General features: G+C 29.3%; 2 protein-coding genes and 1 non-coding gene across 8 annotated transcripts; 2 read left to right on the top strand and 1 right to left on the bottom strand.

Annotated features, from left to right (window-relative positions):
• Positions 1–6241: 6241 nt before the first annotated feature.
• TRNAT-AGU (transfer RNA threonine (anticodon AGU)) lies at positions 6242–6315 on the top strand. Its single transcript has one exon. It is a non-coding gene; the product is annotated as a tRNA-Thr (tRNA).
• Positions 6311–9889, top strand: LOC100794992 (mitochondrial outer membrane protein porin 2). Of its 6 annotated transcripts, none has more exons than XM_006606947.3 (8): positions 6352–6495; positions 6593–6660; positions 7091–7201; positions 7312–7398; positions 7483–7691; positions 8202–8309; positions 8841–9055; positions 9719–9889. In XM_006606947.3, exons 1-8 carry the CDS (start codon positions 6384–6386, stop codon positions 9766–9768), a joined length of 960 nt encoding a protein of 319 aa, XP_006607010.1. In that variant the 5' UTR covers positions 6352–6383; the 3' UTR covers positions 9769–9889. The 6 variants fall into 6 exon arrangements, with proteins under 6 accessions (XP_003557011.2, XP_006607010.1, XP_006607011.1 ...); XM_006606948.3 differs by having other exon boundaries at positions 9714–9889; XM_006606946.4 differs by lacking the exon at positions 9719–9889 and having other exon boundaries at positions 6354–6495; positions 8841–9347.
• A 3291-nt stretch (positions 9890–13180) lies between these two features.
• On the bottom strand, positions 13181–14779 carry LOC100794465 (F-box/kelch-repeat protein At5g43190). The gene has a single exon (XM_003556962.4). It carries the CDS (start codon positions 14516–14518, stop codon positions 13352–13354), a length of 1167 nt encoding a protein of 388 aa, XP_003557010.3. The 5' UTR covers positions 14519–14779; the 3' UTR covers positions 13181–13351.
• Between the last annotated feature and the right edge of the window lie 5472 nt (positions 14780–20251).

Below are 20251 nucleotides of genomic sequence, written 5' to 3'. Positions count from 1 at the left end.
TGATCCTTGATGTATTCATTTCATGTTTATTTGTGGCCTTCAACTTTACTCATTTAGTTGGAAAGGCATGTTCGTAATTTCATTTGGTTGGGTGATTGTGAGCATAGGAATCTTGTCACAGTTTCTTGGAAAAAAAATTTCAGACCTCTTAGTGAGGGACAACTCAGACTTCGTTCTTTTAAAGCGCTAAATAAAGCCTTAATTCTGTCTCTCACTTGGAAATTTGCTTCTTCGACAACCCAATTGGTGGATATGCTTAGAGCTAGGGTCTTCAAAGATGGAGTATAGGTTTGAAATCATGTAAAATCATCTTTGTGATCAGGTATGAAACAATTGTGGAGTACTTTGAGCTCAAACATTGTGTGGGTGATTGGCAATGGGCAAAGTATTCATTTTTGGACCCAAAGGTGAGCCTCACAAACTAAGGATTCGGCAATGCAAATTCTTTCTCATCTTCAGGTGAACCTGTAAGCAAAGGTAGCAGATTTTATTCATCAAGATAAATGAAGGCTTTCTGATTGGTTTCAACAGTAAGCTCCTAATATTGCTACTGAGATAGAGAGCACGACCATTCCTTTATTTGAGGTGAGGATCGCCCAGTTTGGCAAGGTACTCCAACATGAGCGTTAGATCTAAAGGAGGCTTATTCGTTCTTGCAAGGTGCTTCTAATGACATCCTGTGGACTAAAGCTGATTTGGAAAAACTGCATTCCGCAGGCAAAAACTCTAGTGCTATGGAAATTTATTATGCAAAATAAATTGCCAACTGATGATGTATTGCAATCAAGGGGCTGCAACATTGTTTCAAGATGCGATCTTTGCGGCTGCTTTATTGAACATGCTGATCACCTTATTCTGCAGTGTAGTTTTGCGTCGAAGATTTGGGATTGGTTGGAAATAAAGCTGTAACATAAGCTGGACAGAAGTTCTATGTTGAACATCTTGGGTTTTCTAAATTCTGCTTGTTCTCCCCAGCTGCATGAGGTGAGTTTAGCTGCCATTACCTATGACACCGACACCAGACATGACACGGACACAGATACATGGACACCTGTCAAACATATCAAACTCAACCCTAACACCGAAGTCGGTGTCGTGTTGGTGTCGGTGTCGTGTTAGACACCAGATACAACAAGGGACCGGAGTGTGTCCGTGCTTCATAGGCCATTACATACGCAGTTTGGAGTATATGGGATTGTCGGAATAAGAGCAAGTTTCAAAATTAGAAGCCTAGTTTTTGAAATGTCATTCTGGCCATTGAAGCTAATACAAAGTTGGGTTGGATTCGACTTCAAGCTCAATGTTCCCTTCAATTTATGAATTTTCAAAGCTCAAGGCTTTTAACATTTTCTGCCATTCGAGAAAGATATAGGTCATACAGCTGTATTACGGATGGGTCAAATGCAATACGGACGGGGCTACTATAGGATCTCCCGGTGTAGCAGGTTGTGGTGGTATCTTTAGGAATCACCACACAAGTATAATGGATTGTTTTGCTTCATCTCTAGGTGTTAAATACGGTTTTTTGCAGAAACTTTTGCAGCAGTTATAGCTATTGAGACTGCCTGCGAGAAGGGATGGAGGAATTTGTGGTTGGAATGTGATTCAATGCTGGTGGTGCAAGCTTTTAAGAATGAGAATATAGTGTCGTGGACCTTGAGGAACAGATGGAAGAATGCTATCATCAAGACTAGAGATATGAACCTTGTTGTTGGGCACATATACCGTGAGGGCAACACTTGTGCAGATAGGTTAACGTCTCATGGGATTAGTTTACAAAATTTTTGCTAGTGGGATTTTGTTCCTTCCTTTGTTACAATATTTTTTGTGCAGGACAGACAATGTCTTCCTTGTTATATGTTTAGATAGTCATTGTTTTGCTTCTCCTCGGTTAGGCTTTTGATGTCCTCCCATGGCTTTTGTCTTGTTTTTATTTGTCTATTTACTGAATCTTTTGACAGAGGTGGTGTCAAAGATTATAGTAACCTTCTAGCCTTGACATTGCCTTTGTTTTAAAAAAAAAAATACAATTTAAAATATTAAATACTGGAAAATATACATTTTTTACTATGATTAGTAATATTAAAAAGTGGAATTAAAAGATAAATGAAATTATTGTTAATAAAAGGCAAAAAATGTTAAGATGGGAGGTCTAATTTTAAAGAAAAATCTTTATTTTTAAAAATATATTAATTAATATTCTGTTTCTTTTTTGTTTGTTTCAGTTTAAACTTTTAATAATATGTAAATGTTTTAGAGACTTTCTTTATATGGGAATTTAATGTAAGTCACTTAAAAACATATTAATGACGAATACTTGACAATGACTTTGAGATTGATTCTACGTCTATGCTAAATTAACTTTTGGCAATTACTCTCTCAGTTTCAGATAATGTAACGTTTTGAAGAAAAAAATTGTTCCAAAATAGATCTTATTTTTAATTAATACTTAGTGATAGTAAGAATAAATGAGTAGTTAATTAAAAAGATAAAAAATATATTAGGAAGTTATTTAATTTTTTTAAAATCAATAAATTAATTATATTTTTTAATTCATGCATGAAAATCTTAAACGTGATATGATATAAAACGCAGTAAGTAATTTTTATTTTTTTTTTATCCTTTTTGGCACGCGCTAGTATGTTATGCACTAATTTGAATTTTGGTGTTATTTTTATTTTATTCTTTTATCTTGGTTAACTTGTGTCGGTTATGGTCAACACTAGTTACTAATTTCAGAAAAAATATTTTTAATATGTGTTGGTTGGGATGACACTATTTTTATTTTTCGCTTAAATTGAAACTTGGAACACTCGTTGCTAAAACAAAAGCATAGATCATTGTCGATGTTAATTACTATTTTTTTAAAAAAATATTTTTAATATTAGCGTTGGCTTGGTCAATGTTATTTTATATTTTCCTACTCGAGTCAAAATGAGAAAAAAAACTCCCCACTAAAATAGAAGAGAAGGATGTAGAATAGGGCGTAAAGGAAGCGATATTGTGAGAGAGAAGGAAAGAAGAAAACTATGGCCACCAGAGAGAAAGAGAAAATGACATTGTCATTACTTGTGAAGGCTCGTTATGTCCAAAACAGGAAGACGACGAGATAAAGAGAGATAAAACCATCGATAGAGAGTAAGATGGGAAAGAAAAAAAGAGAGTAGAAAATGAAGAAGAAAAATTCACCTATCACCTTTGTGCATGGTGGTGGCAAATTGCTAACGTTGCAACACTACTTTTGGTTTTCTTTTTCTTTTTAATGTTTTTGTTCTCTATTTTTACTTGTTTTTTCCCCTCCTTCTGTCTAGTTTTCTTTTTGGCACTTAGTTGGAGAATGATGATAAAAAAAAGATATTGGTTTATAGTCTCAAGTGGTTCATGTGAGGTGTAATAGTTTGATGAACATGGTGAATTAGGCATTGCCTTCTACAATGGGTAGTTATAAGTGATCACAATCACAGCTAACATTATTATAAAATAAGCAAATTAGCATCGGTTAGACTGATGTTAATTGAAAAAAAATAATGATGACTTAAGCATTAATTTGGTCGACATTATTAAGTGTTGTATTTTTTTTGTCGTCATAAAAAAATTAGTGTCCGACTATAATGATGACAACCTCGTAATTGTCACTTTATCATTGCTAAAATAGTTATTAGAGTTTAATTTTAACGATTAATATTCGACTTTTGACCAACACTAACACACTTTTGATATTCCAGCAACATGAGCTTTTCTAGTTTTATTTGTTTTAAGTTAGAGTTGGCCATTTTGGCTTGTTAAAGTAATCTGTTATGGTGGATAGAAGTTTTATTTGTTTTAAGTTAGAGTCTTTCATGCTTCGTTGCTTGTGCTACCACTAATCTTTCTTGTTACGGTTGTTTTCTTGTTTTAAATGAAATCATGAATAAAGAAATTCTAACTCATTTAATTAAGAATAATATATGAAGTATTATAAATCTGATATTTTTTTTATCAACTATAAACCTTTCGGTGCTTATTTTTAATTCCTACGAATTAAAAAATATTCTCAAGTCATAACAGATTAATTCAAAGTCAGACATATCTGACTCATAAATGGAGAGATAAATTATATTTAATACTAGCTACATTACTGTTGTTTCTTATTTTACTTTTAATGTCATATGTTTATAATTTGATGGCCAAGTTAATATTTTATTTTAATATAATATATATTTTAGAAGGAAACAAAAAAAGATGGTAACCTCACGCAAACGTTATTAGAACTTAGAAGGTAAGCGTTTTGTATATATGTACGTTGTACGTTGTTCAACGGTTTGGCTTTGGTTCTCAAGACTCAGACAATTTATACCTTTATTAAATAAGACTCCGTGATAATATGACTACTATTTTCGCTCATATGTATATTATAGACCTTTTCTTAAGGAGTCGACATTAAAATATTACTACTATTTTAGCTCATATGCATATTATAGACCTTTTCATACCCTTTTGCCGAAAAGGATATGTTGATTGAATAATTAAAATGAAAAGGAAAGCAAGTTTCAAAATTCAACCAATAGGATTATATGTACCAAAAAACACTTCCAACAAATTCGAAATGATTGTTGCTATAATAAGCTTATTATGGTGTTTAGTTATCTAGATATTATGTGATCTTTGAGGTTTGAACAATTCCTCTTAATCCATCCCTATTCTCTATAAGGCTTCTCCATTTTCTACAGCATTTTGTCGTAAAGGTCACTCATGGATAGGGACATTCATTAAAGGAGAAAGTAATATTTTTTCTGAGATTTATTTATATATAACTAGTTGAACCCTGTACGTGGGTATTAAAAACTTTTGGACTTATAGCATTAATTTCATGGTTGTTTTTGTCAATAGAGTTTCAATCAATTACTACATATAGCATTAGCGGGTTGCATAGATCATATATATGGCAAAAAACGCACAAAAGCTAAGTTAGTTAAAAAGATAAAATAATTTTTAACTAAAAGTTGTTATTTAAAAGTGTTAAATTATCTTATTGAATTGATCTTCTTATAAAACTAGTTGATAAATTTTAAATGATACAAAAGGTCAGGTTGCTGTATTTAAAAAAATTGAAATATTTAATCAAATGTAATGATAGACAAGAACAATTTCATATTAATATTCAATTAAGCTTATATATATATATATATATATATATATATATATATATATATATATATATATACACACACTTGAAACTATAATGTTTTCTGGTTCAGTTAGTAATCGAATTTTGTTGTTAGGTGTTGACAACAAATTAAAAAAATTATTCTTTGTTTTTGGGTTAAATTCACAATAACAACATGAAAAAGCCTACATATACAACTTCCAAATTTCCAGTGGTCCCTACTCCCTCCCTACCATTACCATTTCAAATTCGGTTTCATTCTCCATGCCTACTGTGAAAGTGAACTTATCTATCATATTGACAAATTTTGTGTCCGAGGCTAGTTCAGCAAACATTTTTGACTCAGTTGTAACAAGCTTGTCACCATTTTTGTTAGCAAACATTTGCAAATTGGAATATAAAAAGAAGGGATCAAGTTATTTTTGAGGAAATTATTCTCTTTAATAATTTTTTGGTACAAATTAAATTTTATTAGTTCAGGTGTTAAATATTTTGATAATACCTATAATTATTTTCTCTGTAATCTCTCTAATCTCTATTCCTTCCTAGAAACTTTACAGTCTAAATTAAACCTCCTCACCTCTCACTCTCAGCATGCTTAACTTTGAACCAACCAAATATTATCAACACGCCTTTAATTTTCAATTATGTTTCTTCTTTTGTACGACTTGTTTTTGAACAAGTAAAAAGACTCTGCCAAACTAAAAAGGTCATGAAATTCATAAAATCCAAGTAGGCTTGAATATTTTTCTGGTCCAGGTAAATTAGTGTTTTTTTCATTTTTGATCCTCAAAGTCTATTTTCCTAATTTTAGATCCTGTTAGTTGGGGTTTTTCCATTTTCGATATTGTAAGTTTTTTTTGTTTATTTTTAATCCTTTTAAATTTGTATTTTTTTAAATTTTAATCATTTTAAGATTCTAATTTTTTTATTTATAATTTCTATTAACTAACGCTTCGAAGATCAAAATTAAAATAACACAAACATATTTAATTCAATCCAAGTATAAGAAATACTGTAACACTTTATTAAGTTTGACCATCGACGCATCCAAAAATGTTTTATTAAATATTAAAAGAAAATGTAGACCAACAAGCTCTCGTAGCTCAGTTGGTTAGAGCACCCGTTTAGTAAGCGGGAGGTCTTGAGTTCGACTCTCAACGAGAGCAAAACTGTTGTTTTTTTTTGTTTTCTCATTTTTTTATATAGATTTTATATTTTTCTATTTTTTTCATCCATGGAAAAGGGTTTATATAAACCCTTGTTTGGTTGTTGGTGTTTCTGTGCAGCAGCGAAAATGTCAGGGAAAGGACCTGGTTTCTTCTCTGAGATCGGCAAGAGAGGCAGAGGTAAATAAACTATCTCTCTCGTTCTCATTTTTTTTTTGTTCGCTTCTTATTATATGCTGCTTTCTTAACTAAGCAAATTCCGATTTCGCTTTTGCAGATATCCTCACGAAGGATTACAATTCCGATCAAAGATTCACCATCTCCTCCTCCACCAACTCCGGTCTCGTGCGTTCACTTTCCGATCCCTGTTTTTCTCTCCTTTTATTATTCGCTATTTATTTGTTTAGTTCCGAAATCATTTTCCGATAACTCTAATTACGTCATTCGTTTGCAACCGAAGAAAAGTTTGCTTTGTTAGGTTTTGTTTTGATAAATTTCTGCTTAAGTACTTATAACATAAGAAAGTAAAATGAATTGAACTTATAAGCTAAAATTAACTTACACTCTTCAATTTCCGAAGAAGTTAGATGAGAGAAGTTTTGCAAAAGTTAAGTGCATAATTTGATTTTAACTTATAGGAGAAGTTCATTTTGTTTTACCTTCTGTTTTAAGTATTTTTGAAGAATTTTATCTAAACATTACATTAATTTGATAATTCATTTCCATTTGTTGGAGACAAGTAGTAATTGTAAGTTGTTACCTGTCACAAGTTCAGGACCTGAAGTCAACACTGGTGAAGAGTAGAGGACTTTCCTCTGGTGATGTGGCTGCAGAATTTAAGTATAAGAACAAGGCGGTTAATGTCAAAGTTGATACTGAATCAAATGTATTAATTTACCTCTCCTTTTTCCCTCTATATCTTCTTCCATTTCATATATTTGAAACTATAATGTTTTCTGCTTCTGTTAGTCTTAGTAATTGAATTTTGTTGTTAAGGTGTTGACGACATTCACTGTCTCTGATGTTGTGCCATCCGCGAAAACCATTGCTTCTATTCGTCTGCCTGATTACAGTTCTGGCAAGGTACTGGGATTGTCTTGGGTTATAAGATTGGAATAGTGGATTGAAGTATGTTATCTTGGACATAATTATGTGTTTTTGATGTAGGTTGAGGTTCAGTATCTTCATGAGCATGTTGCTTTTACTCTTGGTGTTGGTTTAGACCGCTCCCCTGTTATTGATTTTTCTGGGACGATGGGTACTCCTAGCATTGCCTTTGGAGCAGAAACCAGCTACTCCACAAGTGTTGGCAAGTTTATGAAATACAACGCTGGTCTGTGCTTGAAAATGCCAAGTTCCAATGCTTCAGTAATTTTGTAAGTAGTTGAATGTTTTTAATTGCAGATGTTAGATCAGTACATCAAATGCATATTTGCAAAGCCAAGTATTTATGGATGGAATGGTTAATTGTTTTTGGATGAAACTGGGATGTTCTTTCTGTAACAATTTTTAGGTTTTTTTTCTTTTTTCTTTTTCATGAGAGTATAGCAACACACTTTCTAATATATTCTTCTAAGAACTCATTCTCTATTATTGGTTAAAATTTTGTGGAAACTTCAAAATCACGAAAATAATGAGTGAAGACTTGTCATTAATAGGAGGGAGACTTAATTTTGTAATTTTCAATAAATTTTAGCCAATAATGAAAATTGTGTTAGAGAGTGTATTGTTAGGATTTTCCCTTTTCATGAAGGTGTTTTAAGACATTGTTGACTCTGGAAGAGTTATTGAATGACTGTTACTTGCATTGGTTGTGTTGAGATACACCCCTGTTGGTTTTAACCACTCCCCAGCTATTGATTTTCTGGGACGATGGGTACTCCCAGCATTGTCTTTGGAGCACAAACCAGCTTCTCTACAAGTATTGGCAAGTTTACGAAATACAAAGTTGGTCTGTGCTCGAAAAAGCCAAGTTCCAATGCTTCAGTAATTTTGTAAGTAGTTGAATTTTTTTAACATCAAGTGTTTTTAATTGTCAGATGTTAAATTAGTATTTTGAATGCATATTTGCAGAACCAAGTAATTATTGATGGAATTATAAATTTGTTTTTGGAATGAAACTAGGATGTTCTTTCTATAACAATTTTTAGATTTTTTATTTTCTTTTCACGAGAGTGGAGCAACACACTTTCTAATACATTTCTTCTAACTCATTATCTATTATTGGTTAAAATTTTGTGGAAACTTCAAAATTACGAAGATCATGAGTGAAGACTCATCATTAAAAAGGAGTGAAACTTAATTTTGTAATTTCCAATAAATTTTAGCCAATAATGAAAAATGTGTTAGAAGAAGTGTGTTAGAGAGTGTATTGTTGACATTTTTCTTTTTCATGAAGGTGATTTAAGGCTTTGTTGACTCTGGAAAAGTTATTGAATGACTGTTACTTGCATTTGTTGTGTTGAGATGTCAGTGTTGGCAAATTTATGTTTCGGTATATAATAGTATACTTTTCATATTTTAAGAGGTGATAAGGGAGACTCCATGAAGGTGTCATATTTACACCAGCTAGAAAGATTGAATGGGGGAGTTGTTGTGGGAGAGATTAGCAGAAGGTTCTCTACAAATGAGAACACATTGACAGTTGGATGTTCATATGTGGTTGATTCTCAGACAGTTTTGAAGGCAAAGCTGAACAACCACGGCAACCTTGGGGCCTTATTGCAGCATGAGCTAACACGTAAGTCATTCTTGACAATCTCGAGCGCTTTTGAAACAAAGGATTTGGACAAGAGTCCCAAGTTTGGTTTCACACTATTGCTCAAGCCTTAATGGATTCATAAGTTGAGTTAATATATTAAGTTATATTGTCACACCTTCCTTCAATTAAGTTCAATGTAAGGAAGAAAGTTGAGAAAATTGATATAAGATTATTGATGTATTTTTTTTCTTATTATCTTCAAATGATTGATTGGACAGCTTGAGATTAGAAAGGCATTTTCACTAGGAATGAATCTAAATTTTTTATGGCATCTGATTCAGAACTAGTTGTTCGAAAAAAATTAAGCTATTATTTATCCTGATCTTCTGATTATTGTCTGAAGTTTTTGAATTTTGTGTTGAGCATATTGACTTTTCCGTATGTTGCATAATTCATGCACACTTAACTGTATATATTTGAAGGGTATCCCTTGTTAGCTATTACCAATGAGTCAATGACATAAGATCAGAGGTTATGTTTAAATTCTTTTGAAGAGTAATGTAATGCCAGTAATTGGAATTTACAACAAATCAAGTATGTGAGCTGCATCACCATCTCCCATCGACATAAAATGTCACATCCTTTTAACCCTGACCTTATTATGGACTGTTTTGGTGGGAAATCCACTCTGCTGTAGTGCAGGCACGATTATAAACATTAGCAAACTTCTTGAAGCGGTTTGTGCAGATTGAAGTTGTGTAAGCATATTGCCCTTAATATATTGACATGATAGTTCTTATATAAGAACGGTTGCATGTATAAGCTACCGGTTCTTAATACTTCTTAAGAATTGCAAGACAGTTGTTGTCCTTATTTCAAGTTTTTAAAGATTGTGCTATTGGAGAGAATGTTTGTTAGAGTTCTGAAGTCTCATGTGAACTGTAAGACCTATCAAAAGTGAGTTAAGTAACTTAAATATAATTGCACTAATATAGATAATGTTATAGTCCTCATCGATTATAATTTCTTTTAGGGAGAATTCTGTAAAAGAACTAAAGAATATCTTTAAACAAAAGATTCTTAAGGTGGGCATAAGTTAAATAATAAATAAGTTAAAAAAGTCACCGGGCTCCATAACCATAATTTCTGTGGTTGAAAGTGGACTTTAGAAAGAAGACCTTCTAGAGTCAAGGTAGTCGACGCGTAGGGGACTCGGCTGGAGCCCAGAAGTTTGCAAGCTACATGATAATATGTAACGTATTAAAACTCAACTTAATTACAACTTTCATTCATTAGTTTATATGGAAAATCATAATTCTATTTCTTCATACTATACAAATATAGTAGTTAAAATTTTGATTAAAGAAGTTCATTATAAGAATTTCACTTTACCCTTTAGTTTCATTTTTATGTTATTTTAAATATGCCTCCCCTCTCAAATTTAAGTTACTTTTATTTTTTCCCCAAATTTACATTTTTTTTTAGCTTTTGAATTTCAAAATTGTTCTTTTCAATCTCCACGGAAAAAATTTCAATCACTCCAAAATTAACTAGATTTTTTTTGTGGAGAGACTGAAAAGAACTATTTTTTAGATTTGGAGACAAAAAAAATTCAGGAGACTAAAAATAAAAGTGACTTAAATTTAAGAGATAAAAAATATATTTAATTTTTTTTACTCTAAATCCTTTTATAACTTACCAAATTAGTCTTGGCCACTTTTTGTTTTCTTTCTAAATTATTGATATCAATGGTGTATTTATATGATATAAATCCTAAAAAAATAAATTAAAACAACTTAACTAGGAGTGTGAAAATGTGTAAAGACTGAAATATTATATTTACTAGAATAAAATGTGCTGAATATGCTAACAAATAAAAAATTTGCCGTTGTGTAGTCCGCAGACCACAGTAGACAGTACCATCTTTGAACTCGTAGTCAAGCTAAAAAATATCAAAGTCAACTTGTTTATCTCTTTTTTAAATCCTAAGTTTTTATTAAAATGAAATGTTAATTTAGTTTAAAATTTAAATATTATCATATAAGAGATTATAAGTCAACTTAATTTTTAAAAAAATGTGTTAATAAGTTGTAATTTTAATCTTCTTATATAATATTCTGAAAGTCAAAGATACATGTTAACGTTGTTTTTAAAATTCAAGTGAATGTTTGAATTAAAGTTTGTAAATATGAGATTGAATCAAAAAGTACTTTGTAAATTTAAGTTTGATAAAAAAAAATGAGCTTACGATGTGATTTATTTTTAAATGTTTTTTATTCAAAAGTATATTGATAAAATAAAATTTATTAGAATAATATTAATTAAAAAATACTTTTATTTGATGTTGCTCTTGCATATACACTGTCAACGAAAAAATGAACTTTCAAAAGCAATCCATATATTGCTTTGAACTTTTAAATTGAAACTCGGTTTAGTATCTAACCTAAGTCGACTAATGTTAGTAATCACTTTTAGTAGAATTAGTTTTGATGTCCTAATATAATAAATAATTTAAAATTAACATTTTTATTTTCTAATTGTATATAAAATACATATAACGTCAGTTTATTTACACTTATTTGTTAAAACTGTTTCTTTTTTAAAAAATAATTTTTTATTTATTTTAAGAAATAAATTCCATTTACTTCTTAAAAATACTTATTTTAATTTTTTTAAAAATTTAAACAAATTCATTTATGATGGGTCAATCCAATGAACTTGTAACCCGCATAAGAATAACCTCAGTCAACAATTTAGTAATTAAAACTGTATGTCATATGTATTAAGCGTTACATTTGGCAGCCGAGACCTCAAGTGGAGTCATGACAGCTATGGTTCGTTTGGTACAGTGGATTTCGGACGGATAAATCGAGGAAGCAAAGAAAAATGAAAAAAAATTCCTCCTTTTCATTTGGGGTGTAGCAGAAAGAGAAAAGAATGGGTTCCACTAGTGCTTTATAATCTCTCTTTATTTGGTAAGGAAAAGAAAATAAACAAAAGAAAGGATGTCATTTTTTATATAATAATAAAAGTACTGTTATTTATATTGTATTTCATTTTTATTTAAAATATTTATGATATTTTACGCAAATAGTGTTTTCTTTCTTTTTATTCTTTTATATAAACAACAAGTATAAAGAAAAAAATATCTTTCTTTTCTTTTATTTTATTTTCTCTTTTGTTAAACAACCTTAAAAGGTTATCTCATTTTTTATCTTTTTTTTTTCTTTTATTTCCTAAACTAAACATAACGTAATATAATCCAAGAATTGGAAAATTTTAAGATAAATACAAAAGAAAATGTTTTGATTATAAGCTGGATGATAGCTTTCAATTCGGTATAAAGTTCAGATGTTCTAGAGGATAACTTTCCACAACAAAGAAGAAAGAATATGACGCGGTTGATTGGTGGTTTTAGTTGTTGTTATCTTTCTATTCTCCACAAAGTAAACAATACAAAAAATATACTCAGTCAACAAGCCATTCAATTGAAGTTATCATGACTTTGTAGATTGCAGCTTGCAAGTACCTCTCTGCAGATCATGAAAGCCATGCCTCTGTCGGTATCAACATTATCGATTCTGAATTTCTGATTAACAGCAAGTACCGATTTTTTTTCCTTCCCCAAACACAATTGAGTTGCAACTTGCAAATAAAAACTTTAGATATTTAATTGGTATATAAACATTAAAATGTTTTCAGCAGCGTATTACCTCCGTAATATGCCGCAAAAATGTAATAAATAAAACGAGAAAATTAATCATTATAATGGTATGTTATTATGTGCTGTTACGTTAAGTTAGGGCAAATTACACACGCAAAAGAAATAAAGGCGATGGGGCATGTTTTTCACAAATTTCGGTGGAGTTGTTAATCCTTATTATGGTAGGAAGTTGCTAAATCAAAATTTGATGAGGTGGGATTTTCAATTAAGTTTGCATTATTGTAGAAAGTACAATTTTTTTTCTTGGTTCTACTTCTAATAGACTCTATCCTGCCTCAGCAACACTTTTTTTATGGATAAAAATTGAAGACATGTATAACAAATGTACAGAGTCAATAACTCTATCATACTGTATTTAATCAATTAAATCTTCTCAATTAAATCCCCTTTTTGTGATTAAGAACCGTACAGGATACAAATGTAACAAATCCCACAACAAATGCCAATAGACAAGGTATTTACTTTAGGACAAAAATCAATTACAAATTTATGACAACCAGAAATCATTAGATATACAAAAACAAAAAGAACTGGATCAACTCCTAACACAATCCCAACACCTGCACACAACAACCCAAAAACCAGAAGAAACACAACAACAAAAAAAGCTATCACACTGAAGCATACAGATTTGGAACAAAAGAAAACCACTTGAAACCACAGCTACATTTGAGAGGCAAAGAGGGGCACCTTGGAAGCCAATGCCAAGTCCTCCTAGAAAGCAAGTAATACAAAATCTCTGGCCAAGTGTAGCAGCAAATGCAGATCATCCCTTCATGCCAAAAGCAATAAACATGTTCATAGTTATGGTAACACACTGACACAAACTTCCTACACATAAGATCAGGCAAACTTTGAACTTCCACCCAATAATTCCCATCTCCACCCAATTCCCACAACTTGATGCTCCTTGATATTCCATTGCTCCCAACCCCACCAACCAAGTACAATTTTCCCCCTCCATCACTCACCAATCGAACAAAAGTGAGGTGATGACTCGGTAACTCCCAAACGGGTCTCTCCCACCTTCCACTCTTCAAATCAAACATCACCACAGAAAACGGTTCTGGGGTGGCAAAATACAAACCCCCATTGAACAAAACACCTTGTTGCTGATGGTTGTCACCGAGAACCGGAGCAAAACCGCGAAAACGTTTCCAAGTTTGAACCTTTGAGTCATAAACAAAGGCACAGTTTGAGGCAGCCTCAGAAAATAGAACAAATATGGTGTACCCAGTTGGGGTGGTGACAAAAGTGAGATGCTCCAAGTGAAGAGAGAAACTTGGGTATTGAATCTTTCTAGAGGACTTGGCCAAAAGGTTGCACACGAGCAAGGAACATGATGTGGAATCTGATAGGCAAAAGAGACCACCAGAGGAGATAAGAGTGCTGAAAGAAGGAAAAGAGTGGAATGAATCAGAGAGTGAGAGAGAGAAATTGCGCCACGTGCCGAGTGTGCAATCGTAGAGAGGGAAGTGACGGTGGAATTGAGGGTGTGAGAGTAAGAGGAATGAAGAGAAGGGTGAAGAAGCAGTGGGAGAACAGTGTTTCGAAATGAAAGGAGGAGAGAATATGAGAGACCAGAAACCTTTGCAAGTGGATCTTAGGTTTAAGAAGGTTTTGAGAGGAAGAAAAGAGAGTATGTATTCGAGGATTTCGGGTGGCAATTTGCTCCAAATTATGGGATCCCATGGATGGTAGAGTGTGCCGAGTATGGAGTGTGGCTGCCGCTTGCTTCGGAAATAACTCATGATGATGTCTGTGTTCTTATTCATCATCGGAGTTTACAAAGGTGTGTTATGTTTGGTTTGGTTTTGTTGTGTTTTGATGGAATGAAGATGTGGTGTTGGAATTGACTCAAAAAATTTAATTTTAATTTTTGGTATGGAAGGGTGAAAGTGTTGCAACCTTTGCCCGCAGAAAGTGACTACAAAACAAAGCTGAACATATATAATGGAAAGAAAGAAAACCAATGAACCATTGACTTGACTTGCTTGTTTTTCAAAGATAAGAACACCGAAAATGGAATAGTACCTAACTCTTTACTTCAATTTCCAAGGATATTTGATTGTTAAGAAAGAAGTCACGAGTATCAATAATAAATGGATAAAGATCATGAACATTATATACTATTTGATATCTTGACAAAAAAAAATATAAGTATGATAAATAATATAATTTAATAAAAAAATACGGATGAAATTTTTTTCAATTAAATGTTAATAATATGAGTGTAACTCATAAAATTTATACTCATCAATCTTTTGTTTTGTTGTTTGAGTCCTAATTTTAGTGATTTCTTGCTTCAATAAGAAAGATTTCATATCATTTAGTAGTAATAATAGTTTGGAAGAATTTCTCAACAAAAAAAAAAAAATAGTTTGAAAGAATTTGCAACTCATTTGCACTTAATCTTATCATATAGGAATGGAAACTACCCTCATTCCATATTTAAGATGAGTTTTTTCGTTGTTGTACAGTTTAAGATAAGATTAATGTACGAAATTAAGGAATGTTTAATGAAAGTAAAATATTATTGTATTTGGATTAAATATTTTTATTTGATATTTCATTACTTGTAATAAATTATATTATTATTATTAAATAAAAGTAAAAGTGGAAAAAAATTAAAAAAAAACATTGAATTTATAAAAAAATTAATAGTTTTGGGAAAAATAAAAAAGAATAAATCATCAATATATATGAAATAGACATTGTAATATTTAAGAGACAACTTAATATCAAATTTTACTATAATAAATATTTTAAAGCATCTTAATCTTTTAACCACATATCCATAGAGTTAAATTTTTTAGGAGAATATTGAGTTAAAATTTGGAAGTTCACTAATATGAATTTTTTATACATCGCTAAGTTAGTAGGTAGTGATCGTGATGTATAAAAAAAATGAAGTAGGCGGTGATCATAATAATTAACTTCTTTAATAACGTATCTATATGGTCAGTGACGGATCTAAGACGTTAAGTCAATGAGACAAATTATAAAAAATAAAATTAGTGCGTTGAATTATATAAATATAAATAAAATAAAATATAAAAATATAAGATTTTATTTACAAATTTAGTGAATTTTAAAAAATGAGGAAGTGCAAGTGCACACTCTCAAACCAATGAAGATCCGTCACTGGATATGGCTTAATATAGCGTAAGAAATTTTACACTAAAATTAAATATACATTAAATCCTTATTTATTTGCTAGTGGCAACCCGATTTCGTATAAATTAAAAATGTGTATTATTTCTTGATTCGGGATATTTGTTACTTTAGAACTTTACAAAAGAATTAAGAAAATCAATATTTTTCTTAAATTTAGAAGAAGAAAAATTATGTTGTAGATAATAGGAGTATCATTTAAAAAGATCATGACTTATCTAACTTTATATGAGAAAATTTTAATGGTCATGATCTAAATTAAATTATTTTATATGATATATTTATCACAAATAATAGTATATAACTTTTTTTTTAAAAATAATAAATTTATTATTTTTGGTGATCCATAGACTGTTTTTCGTTTTTTATGAATAGTAATATTAAATTCTTAGAAGAAAGTGCAGAGAAGGGTTAATAAATATTTTATAAAGTGATAAGTAATTAATAAATTATACCACAATGATAATTATTTCATTTGTTATCTCTTTCATTGTGTTTTTATTATCTCTATCTGGTTCTTAAATATTTTACATATTTATCATAAATGAGAGATAAATATAATAGTAGAGGTCATATTAGGAAGTTAAATATAATTTCAATATTAATACAGATATTAATTACATTTCTTAATATATGTATTTTTTTAAAAAATAAAAAATAAAGAAGGATGAAATTAAAAATAGTTTCCATCATACTCACTTCACATTTATATTATGAATTTAACTAGAATTTAGTTATTCTGTAAATATTTTGTATACTCCCATCTTATTATAATTTGTCATAGAAGTAAGATTCTTGAGTTTGGTAATATTTTAAATATATATATATATTTAAAATAATTTTCAAAAAATTGATAGCATGCAAATTTGTATAAAGTTCTCATGTTGATATTGGGTTTAATTCTTACTATTAATGTGAAAACTTTATTGGTGGATAAATTATTAGTATTTTGATAAGTGCTTATTGAGTTTTAAAGTCCGATGAACTATAAGTCTTTGAGACTCAACTCATTAAACTTTTGTGTATCGATAATAATATATGAAAATTAAATTCTTATATTATTTGTTTTATAATGCAATGCATAATTTGTAATAAAATTATCAATTAAGGAAAAAATATTTCTATCAAAATTCAAAATATAGTTGATAAGACATAAATTCATATTCCAAAAGACGTGGATATGATTCTTATTGTTGATTTGAAAATCTTATTAAAGAATAATTTATAAGTATTTTTGTAAATATTCATTGAATCTTAAAATTTGTCTTGATCTTGGTGAGTCTCTCATACTCAACTCACCTAAACTTTTTGTGTAACAATAATAGTATAAAAAAATCAAACTCCTTTATTATTTATTTTGTAATGCAATGCATTATTTATAATAAGAATTATTAATTAAGGAAAAGATATTTCTATTAAAAGTTGGAATATAATTGTAAATCTATTTAAATATTTCAATGAAATAAGCAATAATTAGTTTATTACTTGAATTTTTTTTTCTAAAGTAACAAATGTTTTGAGATTTACTAAAAGACTTACAATCTTATAGTCAATCCAAATAATTGAAACATGTGAAGATATCTTAAAATTTCACTAAAACTCCGAAGATTCTAATTACTGATTAAAAAGAAGAAGACGACTTAATCTGACACAATAAGATATATGCAGAGTATTTTTTTTTTATAATAATTGTGCTGATCAACTTTGTACCATCATTTTAGTCAATTGTAAATGATTTTCTAAACTATACAGTTGTACGCATTAATTCATTTTAAATAAGTCAAATTGTTTATGGAATATGGAGAGAAAGAAAACCATTGGAAACACAATAGTCAACAGGCCAGCAGCATATTTAAAACTCAGAAGCAATGTGAAAAACAATTATCACGACACAGACCTATACTACTCCAAGAAAAAGAAAAATAATGAACAAGTAGTATATAAGCCCAAATCATGAAAATACTGGCGTCAAAATAATCCTGAAATAGAAAATTATGCATATTTCACACACACAGGTTTTTCTTTAATTCTGAATACAACAATCACCCAATAGAACTTAGACTGTTGCTGGCCCAAACCGTAAAGTAAAATACTGCCTGTTCCACGATTTCTCCTTTTTTAAAAAAAAAATTATTAGATGGTTCACATATTTAGTATTAGGAATGTCAGTAGTACTTTCTCTAATATCATTTTTACTGTTAATTAAAGTTTAATAAAAATTATAAATTTTGATAAATTTTATTTCTTATTTAATGACTATGTATCCTTATTTAAAAATGAGATTCATCATAATTTATAATTTTTAACAAATTTCGATCAATAGCAGAAAAAGTATTAAAATGAAAGTGTTAGAGAGACTATCATTAATATTTCTCTTGAGTATTATTAATTCTTTCTTGTAATTTAAAAAAGTATATATATATATATATATATATATATATATATATATATATATATATTTAATTAACTAGAAAGAAGATGAACTCTTTGATACACCATAACTAAATAAGAACTAGAGATGAAAGGTGAAAAATAGGCTGAGTCAAATAAGAGTTTTCTTAAATAGGCTTGATTTTTTTAAGAAAAATTAAGACTTAAATTTGATCTATTATCTGATATAGACTTTTTTTTTAGACCTCACATATCCTTTTGAAGGTTTGATTTGGCCTATTAATTTGTTTAATGGTCTATTTTATATTAATGTTTTTTAGATAGACGTTACCTATCTCTAAATATGATAATCGACTAATGAACCAATAAGAAAAAAATAAACAAATTATAAAGTATAAAATTTAAAATAATTGTTATACTAGACATGAGAAAAAGCTGGCTGAAAATAGGTAGGTTAGATTTTATAAGAGTAAATATAATTTGTTTATGAAATGTTATTTGCACAATTTATATAACAATGTGTATAACAACATATTTTTGTGTTTATACACATCATGGTAGACATGTCATTATGACAGAAAAATAAACACAAAATATTATATTTTATAAATTATTATATATGTGTGTATCACCTCTCTATGTTTATATTATATAAGTATTTTTAAGGTGTAATTTGATTTTCATACTAACTTATTTAAAAGTCCCTTTTATGATAAGACTTTTAAGTTATTAATATATTCTTGAATAAGTTTATTAGCATGACTTATGTAGTTTAACATGCTTAATATTTTAAAAAATAAATATATAATTTTAATAACTTATTAAAAATATAATAATAATTATTAAAAATATTATTTATATTTATTTAAATAGATCATTCTATCGAGTATTTTGAATGTTTTGAATCTGATCTTTTTAATTAAACAAACTTCTATAAAAGCTTGCCCTAGTTTATTTAAAAAAAAAAAATCTAACCTAAGTTGACTTTATATAAACTAAGTCATAAGCTTCTGTCGCACAACATGCCCTAATAAGAACCCATTATTCCTCCAACATCAAGCAAATTAATAAAAGTTGCGGTAAGCCTTTCCTTGTTTATTCTATTAGTCACAAATACTTAAATAAGGTCCATTTTTATTTAGCAGCAGCATATATTTAAAGTAAAACTGTACATTGACCAATAAATGAAAAAGGATTCAGTATACTCAGATGTCTATCTTTCAACATTTTGTTCATTAAAAAAAAATCATTCAACATTTTGTAGGGCAAAGAACTTAAAACAATTTGTTAAGTAATACTTTTTTCATTAATTCTTTTTTATAAGATTCAAATTCGCGAAGTGATGCTTGATCTTTTTATAAGAACCAATATAAAGAAGGGTAAAAATAATGAAAAAATATCAAAACAGTGATCAGGTTTGGTTGATTATAATTTTTTTTTAAAAGATATCTTATATAAAAAATAGTTTTTCAAAGAGTTTAATATACGTGAATTGTCGGTGTAAAAGTAACAAACTTAATTTATATAATTTTTTGTAATCTAATGACATTGTAAAAGACTTTTATATTGTTAGTGTATGTAATATCTCTTAAAAAATCATTTTTTATAAAATAGTGGAGAGAAAAAAAGGATGTGAAAGTTTAAGGAAAAACAAAAGTGATAGAAAAAGAAAATATAAAAGTAAAACATCTTAAAGATAGTTGAGTCTAATGGAAGAAGGTAATTTCCCGCATGAATCAAGTTTTGAATGTTGATCACTGAAAGATGAATCTCACTTGGTGTTCGATATTCGGATTTGGTTTCAAAAGATGGGTACTTGTAGGGGACAAAAAAATATATTTTGGTTTTCTGATTTTAAAAACTGAAGAATGAGATATTAATTTAATAAAAAAACAATTTTCAGAATTATATTCATTAAATATTTCATTTATTTTTCTGCTTTTAAA

The sequence above is a fragment of the Glycine max genome, chromosome 14 (genome assembly GCF_000004515.6).
Source record: "Glycine max cultivar Williams 82 chromosome 14, Glycine_max_v4.0, whole genome shotgun sequence".
NCBI classification, from domain to species: Eukaryota; Viridiplantae; Streptophyta; class Magnoliopsida; order Fabales; family Fabaceae; genus Glycine; species Glycine max.
This window is presented reverse-complemented; position numbering and strand designations above follow the sequence as displayed.

Excerpts from the sequence above, each read along its gene's own strand:
- LOC100794992 (XM_006606946.4), top strand. The coding sequence starts at position 6,384 with ATGGAAAAGGGTTTATATAAACCCTTGTTTGGTTGTTGGTGTTTCTGT. Across the intron at positions 6,496-6,592 it reads GATCGGCAAGAGAGGCAGAG|ATATCCTCACGAAGGATTAC; the intron begins GTAAATAAACTA and ends TCGCTTTTGCAG. Across the intron at positions 7,399-7,482 it reads CTGATTACAGTTCTGGCAAG|GTTGAGGTTCAGTATCTTCA; the intron begins GTACTGGGATTG and ends TTTTTGATGTAG.
- LOC100794465 (XM_003556962.4), bottom strand. The coding sequence starts at position 14,518 with ATGATGAATAAGAACACAGACATCATCATGAGTTATTTCCGAAGCAAG.